General features: G+C 49.5%; 1 protein-coding gene across 1 annotated transcript in view; it reads right to left on the reverse strand.

Annotated features, from left to right (window-relative positions):
- ABHD12B (abhydrolase domain containing 12B) overlaps positions 1-5,869 on the reverse strand; it is a 35,515-nt gene extending 29,646 nt beyond the window's left edge. The window contains exon 1 of the mRNA XM_073350180.1: positions 5,745-5,869. Within this exon, the coding sequence (XP_073206281.1) occupies positions 5,745-5,869 (125 nt within the window). The remainder of the gene's footprint in view (positions 1-5,744) is intronic.
- Positions 5,870-8,189: the final 2,320 nt, after the last annotated feature.

Here is an 8,189-nt window from a genome sequence, read left to right on the forward strand (position 1 = left end):
CTTCTTCGGAGAAGTCTGCTAATGGCCCTGGCAACTTGGATTACAACAGATCCCATGGTAGATTTATCTATTCCAAATTGATGCCCCACTGACCGGTAGCAGTCTGGTGTTGCAAGCTTCTACAGAGCTAACGCCACTCGCTTCTCAACTGTCGGAGCAGCTCTCATTTTGGTATTGCTGCGCTTCAGGGCTGTGGAAAGCTTGTCATACAGTTCCTGGAAAGTGGCCTTATGCATTCGAAAGTTCTGCAACCACTGCTAGTCATCCCACAGCTGCATAACGATGCAGTCCCACCAGTTAGTGTTTGTTTCCCAGGCCCAGACGTAGCAGTCAACCATGTCAAGGTGATGCATGACTGTTGCCAGCAACTGCCAATTACTCTGTTCTGGGTCTTCCAGCAGGGCTGCTTGTGTGACATCATTCCACACGGCAGCTCCTTTATTGGCTGTGTAAATACTGCAGGATAAGGCGTGAGGTGTTTGTAATGCTCACAACAACAGTGTAGAGCTGAGCTGGGTTCATGCTATAGCAGCTGCATGGGTAACCCGGGCTTATGAAAAAAAGGTGCAAAAAAAAGGCTTTGTTTGTTTGCTGTTGATTGGAGGGAAAGAAGGAGGGAAGTGCATCATGGGAGGCTAATGCCATGTTCCCATAACCACACCCGCAAATGTTTTGGTCCCATAAAGCATTGCAAGCCCAACCCAAAATTCCACTTGGCTACATGAACTGTGGGATAGCTACCCACAGTGCAGTGGTCTGTGCGGCGATGCAAGCCCTGCTAGTGAGGATGCACTCCTCTGACACAATGAGTGTAGCGTGGACACACAAGATTGATTTGCTTCAATCGGAGGCTCAATGTCAACTACGCTATAAAGTTAAGTTGACTTTATGTAAGACATGGCTTAACTGTAGGGATAGTTAAGGACTGAACAGGCTTCCAAGGGAAGTTTTGGAATCCCCATCATTGGAGGCTATGAAGAACAGGTTAGACAAACTGTCAGGGATGGTCTATGTTCATGGCTTTCAACCTTTCCAGACTACTGTACCCCTTTCAGGAGTTTAATTGGTCTTGTGTACCCCCAAGTTTCACTTCACTTAAAAACTACTTGCTTACAAAAAAAAATACAAAAGTTGTACAGCACAGTATTACTGAAAAATTGCTTACATATGCATTTTTATCATAGAATTATAGATCAATTGGAATATAAATAGTGTACTTCCATTTCAGTATATAGAACAGTATAACGAAGTCATTGTCTGTACAAAATTTTAGTTTGTACCTACTTCGCTAGTGCTTTTTATGTAGCCTGTTTAAAACTAGGCAAATATCTAGATGAGTTGATGTACCCCCTGGAAGTCCTCCGAGTATCCCCAGGGGCACATGTACCCCTGGTAGAGAACCACGGGTCTATGTATACCTGGTCCTGCCTCACAGCAGAGAGCTGGATTAGATGCCCTCTTTAAGTCCCCTCCAGCCCTACAATTCTACGAGACAAAAAGAAGATGGGTACAGACCAACAGGGGAGTACAAGGAAACAGTGAGACAACATTGGCAATAGGTAGCAGTCACAACATACCAGTAGCCTAATAGTCAAGTTGTTTGCAGGCCTCACAGCATAGGAGAGTTTTGGAGAGGGATTTGAAGGAGTTAGGGAGGTAGCTTTGTGGATGTTCATGGGGAGCTCCTCCCACATTTGAGGGGCAGCCAAGGAGAAACCAGGAAGGGACTTACTTGAAAGCTTAATGAGTGGGCAGCACAGACTGACAACATGGGCCAATCGGAGCCAAGCACTGACCTCTTAATAGCGAATGACAGATTATAGGAAGGGTGGAGACTGGGCAGAGGGCCTTGGAAGTAGAGAAAAAAACCTTATGTTTGATGCGCTAGAGAAGGAATGCACAGACAGTGATTTGCCCAAGCTGATGCACCCTCTCTATGCTTCAATTTCCCCCGGCCCCACCCCCCATCTCTCAGAAGGGGATAAACACAGCCTGTCTTGCATAGGCACCGGAGGAAAAATAGTGGGGTGGAGCAGGGGTCAACTACTTCCATGCTACTCAAAAATGGCACCTATGCAGTACACAGTGAGATGCGGGTCCCATTTGAAAAGCAGCACTCTTCTTTAGAAAGAATTTGAGTATGCTGTGAGAAAACATGGATTACTGCTCAAGCCATTGCAACTGCAGTCACTCTATGCATGCAACACCCAGACACTGAAGAGAGCCTGGAAGCACCTAGTAATTGCTTCAGCTTTGTCAGTTGTAGCTTTGTGTTGCACTAACCTACCTCTGAAATGTATTAATGCCCAAAAGAGGATGAAAACACCAAGAACGACAGGAGATTTTCCAGAGTTAGTCCCAGGCTGGGAGAGAAAGTTCACACAATCTCTGGGGAAATGAGGAGTCCTGCAAGCTAATGATGCTGGATCATGATGCAACTGTTGAGTCAGGGAAAAGGACTTCCCACACACACCCAGTCATACACTAACAGGAATTATGCAAAACTTTCCCAGAAGATGCTGTTCTTGTTGGGATGTGGCTCTAGCCTTTGAGGGCACTGTCCAAACATGTTCAGACACCCCAGCAACATGACAGGATACTCATCAGAAAGCAAGCTAGCTATTTGCCAGTGTGAGTCTAGCTCTGTTGCTGCTGTCCATTGAGATTGCCAGAGCATGAATATCTCAGAGGCCACAGGAAGTTTTTAACTTCAAACCAGAGCTCTGTTGGAGGAAGGACACTGATGTGGAGTGCTACGGAAAAGGAGGAAGAGAGCTAGATGTTTGAGTATAAAGGGCCAGCATCTTCAGTTTACGTAAGCTAGAGACGCTCAGCTGGAGTCATTGCAGTTACACCAGCCTAGGGTATGGCTCAGAGTAGAAGACAGTTGAGTTAAAAGGGGTACAATTTCACTGTACATCTAAAAAACAGGGCAGATTTTCCAGAAAGCAAGACAGCATAAGCTTGTGTCAGTGCATAAGAGGAGACACAGAGGAAGAAAGCCAAGGAAGAAGGGGATAGTGCTGGGAAAGTAATATGGCAGGAAAGATATCAGAAGTGGGGTAAATGCTGTGGATGGAAGAAGAGTTTTTACAGAAGAAATTGAAACAATAACCACCCTTGAACAAGACAGACGCTTTTGACCAAATGTTCTGACCAGCTTCATGGTAGGCTGAATGATGCCAGTTATTTCTAACCTAATGAGGGTATTAGTCGTTATTAGGTAATTGCTGATGCTTGGCTAGGGTCTGAACCTACAAACGCATTTATGACATTTTGGGTCACAATATTAAAGCCAAGTTCTTTTTATCCCATCCTTCACTTTGTGCAGCCTCCCTGCGAAGTCAGAGGTGCGAGAGCAGAATTCAACCAGGCACCAAGGAGTTTATCATCTAGAGCAGGAATGGCTCTCAGATAGGAATGGGGGAAAACTTGCTTAAGAAAGTAGCTGGATGGGAACTGAATTTTAACATTTTAATGCATTATATGGATGATGCTTTGTTTTAGCCTGAGAATGCTTTTCTTTTTATAGAAAAAAGAAACATGTGCCACAGAGTTTAATAAAAATTGAATTATTCAGCAGATCTGTACTGGGATAAAGGGTCTGTCGTGACCCTCAGTACTTCAAGGGAGCCCATATGCTACCACTATTTGTGCGGTATTTGGTGTGTGACTGGGCAAGGGGACTTCAAGTCTCCTTTACTGTCATTTGCCACTTTTCACAAGCACTAGATACCAAGGAGGCAAGAAATTACAAGCCACTGCATTTGATCCAAGCAAAATCATAGCAATTCAGTCTATTTTAAGGTTTTATGATCCTAGACATCCATGTAGACTCTCAGATAAACAACTCTGAAGAAGGTACTGTCATACGATGAGACTTTACACAGAATGCTGAATTGGACGGCCTAGCTCTCCACATGCTGGTGCCACACAACCAAGACAATTCCTGTCCTGAAAAGTCTACAACATAAGAGACTCCCAAGGCAATTCAATCTAGACGGTAGAACCACTGGCAGGAAAATGACTAACTGGGGACTTATTTACATTGAAATCGAAAGTGAGAATGCGTTTTAGTAAGTTCTCTAGAAGACAGAGCAGGAAAATGTCTCTTGTCGTTCCCTTTCCCTGGTCTATGTTGACCCAGTCCTTAGACTGGGCCCCTGGAGCATAAACCATACTGTGTTTCTTCAGTGCCAAGCACATCTTGGCAACTACTAATCAAAAATAATAAGGTCTGCACAACATACATCAGAAAAACAAGCAGAATATTGGATGCACTTGGAGCTCAGAACAGTCATGAGAATTGCTCAACACAGACGCTATGAAGAGTTATCTTAGATGAGATCAATTGCGCTACTGTGGCTAGATTTTGGATAAGAGTTTATCAACCTATTCTGATCTCTACAGAGATGAGACAATAATTAAAGGTAGGGTGGGAGGTGATTAATTTATGCAGAAAGGCTAGAAAAAAAAAACAGGATGGAATTTGTAGTAGATGGGAGAAGAGCCAATTGAGCTCCAAATGGATGAATGCTAAGGAGGATTGTGAAAGCAGAAGCAAAAGCTCTTTCACATCTGTTAACCCAAGGATTCAGAAGAAAGTGGTAATTTTAATTCCTTCTTTAGGGTTCCCAGTAGAAGTATCTAGTATAGTCTATGTTCATAATTTAAGCAAACATCATCAGCAATTGGTTATTATTTGGGGTCAGACAACAAGCTCTAACCCGCCTTTCAAATCTGCAATGCTCCTCTGAGCAATTTGTACCCATTGTAAAGTTTTTAAATATGTAGAGAGAGAGAGCACGCTTGTGTTTTATTAAGCAAAACTGAACTTGGCATGGGGTGGAGGGGGCAGCACGCAATACACTGGGAGCCAAGCTTTTAAAAAGGGCGGATACCTGTGCATAAAGCAACCCCCATGTACACCAGCAGGTGCAGCTACCCAGGGCCAGGCTTAGGGGAAATAGCACCCTGGGTGAATTTGTATTTTTGCACCCCTGATCCCCATGGGCAAGGCACCTCTTCCATTGCCCCTGGGGGCACCTCACCCCTCCTGCTCCCCCAAGACGGTGACTAGATAGCAAGTGTGAAAAATCAGGACGAGGAATAAAACAAAGCCCTGACTATCAGGACTGTCCCTATAAAATCAGGACCTCTTAGCCCCCAACACTCAGCTCCTGCGCCCACAAGAGGCAACTGACTTGCTGGCTCCCCCGCACCAACGCGGCTCCTCCACACCCCCAAGGAGGCCGGGCTTGGGGAGCGAGGAACCACATCAGGGCTCGCTGCGTCCAGCTCATGTCCCCACGGGGGCAGGGTAAGGGGAGACCGGAGAGCAGCGGCTCCGGATGCTCGGCAGCCCAGCCGGGCACAGTGACCCGGCTGCGCCCGGAGCTGCTCTTCGCTGCCCCGCTCGCAGCCCCCCAGTGGGGGGCCCAAGCCGGGGCTGCACACCACCGCTCCCCCCCATTCCCCCTCTGGGAGGGGGCAGGGCGGCACCTGGGCACCCCCAAGCGGCACCCCCCTGCCAGCGGGGAGCAGCGTGACACGACCCGCCTTGCATCGCTTCACCTGGAGCGGGGCTGGGAGCAGAGGAGACCCCCCGGGGGGGGAGGGGCAGTGCAGACGGGGGGGGGGGCCTGCCCTGGAGCGCGAGGGAGACACCCCCACAGGGGGGCACGTGGCGGCGGCGGGGGGGGGGAGAGAAGAGCCGCCCCCTCCCCCAGCGGAACGGGACTTACCGCCTGGGCCGCGGGGAGCCCCCAGGGGGGTCTCCAGCCCCGCCCGGCGAAGCCTGGGCCGCGGGACCCTCCCCCAAGGGCGGCGGCGCCGGCGGCGCGACCCCCCGCTCGCTGCGCCGCTTCATCCTCGGCTCTGCGCCGGGCAGCGGCGCCGGCTGCCTTATCTGCGGGGGGGGCGGGGCCAGGCCGGCTCGGACCCGCCCCCTCCGCCCCAGCACCGGCCAGGAAGGCGGGGCTAAACCCCGCTTAGCCCCGCCCCTCCCTGTGCCCCGCCCCCCGGCTGCCGCTCAGGGCGGGGGTGTAGGAGTAGCAGGGTTGGGGCCCCCGCTGCGGGGCCAGGGCGGCTCTGGCTCCCTGGCCTTCCCTGTCCTCTCTCCGCTGCATCGGCTGGGGCAGCGAGCTGGGGGCTGTGTGCCCCCGCTCTGCAGCACGGGCTGGGGGAGCAGGGTCAGTCACGAGAAATGGCCCCACCAGGGGCGCCAGCTGGGGGGCAGGCAGGGGTGAAAGTGGGCCGGTGCGGCGAACTGGTAAGAAGCCGGTTCCGGTCCGTACCCAGCTGCCGCAGCAAAGGGCCCTCCTTACAGCGCTGCTGCTAACGTCGCCGGCCCCCCCCTCGCCACATCAGCGGCCCTGCCCGTAAGGAGGCCGATGGAGGGGGGCAAAGGGGCAGCTACCCCAGGGCCAACAATTTAAGAGGGCCCAGGGCTCCTGGCCACTGCTGCAGTGGCCAGAGTCCTGGGCCCTTCAAATCACCGCAGGAGCCCCGGGCGGCGTGAGCCAGGCAGCGCGGATGGACTGGCTGAGGGAGGCTGACCCCCAGGCCCACCCCTTCCAGGGGCCCGGAGCCAGGCTCCCGTCCCGGTAAGTGTTTAATATTACTTTCACCTCGGGGGACAGGGGAGGGCAGTTGTTGTATTCAAGAGCTAGTAACAAAGAATATACATTAAAATTGTAAACCTAACCAGTGTCCCTCAAGTGACTTGACACTAGATGTGAGAACATGTAAGGATTAGAGCTGAGTGGGTCTAATATTTATGTAATCCTCTTTTTTTATATAGGAATTAGATACAGTGCTCTATCAGCTAATTTCTAAGTTATTGTCTGGGAAAAAAACCCTCGAGTTTTCAGATGCCTAAGTAGCCCCTGGAATCCTGGTTAAAGTTGCCCCCTCCCCCACCAAAATCTAAAATGGTGCCCCTGTGGCCGACATGTCTGCCCAAGCAGTATTTCGTCAAAGCGCGTGAGTCAGCCAGTTACACAGAAACGCAAAAGCAAAATTTATGCACACCGAGCTCCTCCGCTAATGATACAATTGGGAAAGGAGCTGGGTCTCTAGCTACATTTGCTACACAACGTTTTACAACAGATTGGGTTGTGTAATGGACATTTGGATCACTCGTTTTTAGTGTCACAACCAAAACTGGAGCAGAGGGTAGTGTAAACACAACCAGCATCTATAAATAGATGGGCGACCAGCATGGTTAAAAATAAAAATTAAGCTTGATTTTTCACTGGAGTCACAAAATGAAAAATATGGCACTGCCAGTCTGAATGTGTGCTTGGGCTAAAGAGCACTCTGGAAATGTGGGGAAACTAAGGAGTATAACTTGGCTAGCAAACATTGTGCAATTATAACAGCTTGATACCATGTTTAATTACCTGGGATTCATTACAGATATAATCTATCACCTTGAGCTAAATCCCTGTATGTTGCCAAAATACATGCACTAGGTAAAGACGCTGAGGGTACATCTACGCAGCTATCAGGAGGTGTGATTGCAGCAGAGGCAGACATACCTGAAGTGAGCTAGCTTTGCTGTAGCTAGACCAGTGGTCCTCAACCTGCGGCCCATGGGTCACTTGCTGCCCAATCAGCACAGTGCTGTGGCCCTTGTGACATCCTCAGGGCCATACAGGTAGTATTGGATGCAGCCCACATAACACATACACGACCCACAATAGTAAATAGGTTGAGAACCACTGAGCTAGATGAAAGCCAGCTCAGGCTTGCAGTGTCAACATACCCTGAGTCACTTAACAGTACTATCACTGTAATAAAACCAAACAAGCTAAGAATCCAAAAGATTTTTAATAAGACGTGCATATGTGAATGGTCACTTGAATAGCTGAGGAGATAATGTCTAGACTTTACAATGGAGAAATCGTTTTAGTTTTTGATAGAAACCAAGGATTTGAGCTGATCTGGCTAGATACAAGGGGAATTGAAGGTGCAGAGTTTTGCATTTTAGGTATCAAATCAGACCTAACCAAGAGAGTAGAGTCAACTAGACAAATAAATTAAAAACCCCAATACCATGGGCGGCGGGTATCATAGGCCAGAGGAAGCTAAGCCTCTCCTAACCCAGGCCTTGGCCCCACCCACACTCTGCCCTGAGACCCTGCCCTCACTTCTCCTGTCCCCTGAAATCGGCAGGGGCTCAGCCT

This window comes from Lepidochelys kempii, chromosome 6 (assembly GCF_965140265.1).
Source record: "Lepidochelys kempii isolate rLepKem1 chromosome 6, rLepKem1.hap2, whole genome shotgun sequence".
Taxonomy (NCBI): domain Eukaryota; kingdom Metazoa; phylum Chordata; order Testudines; family Cheloniidae; genus Lepidochelys; species Lepidochelys kempii.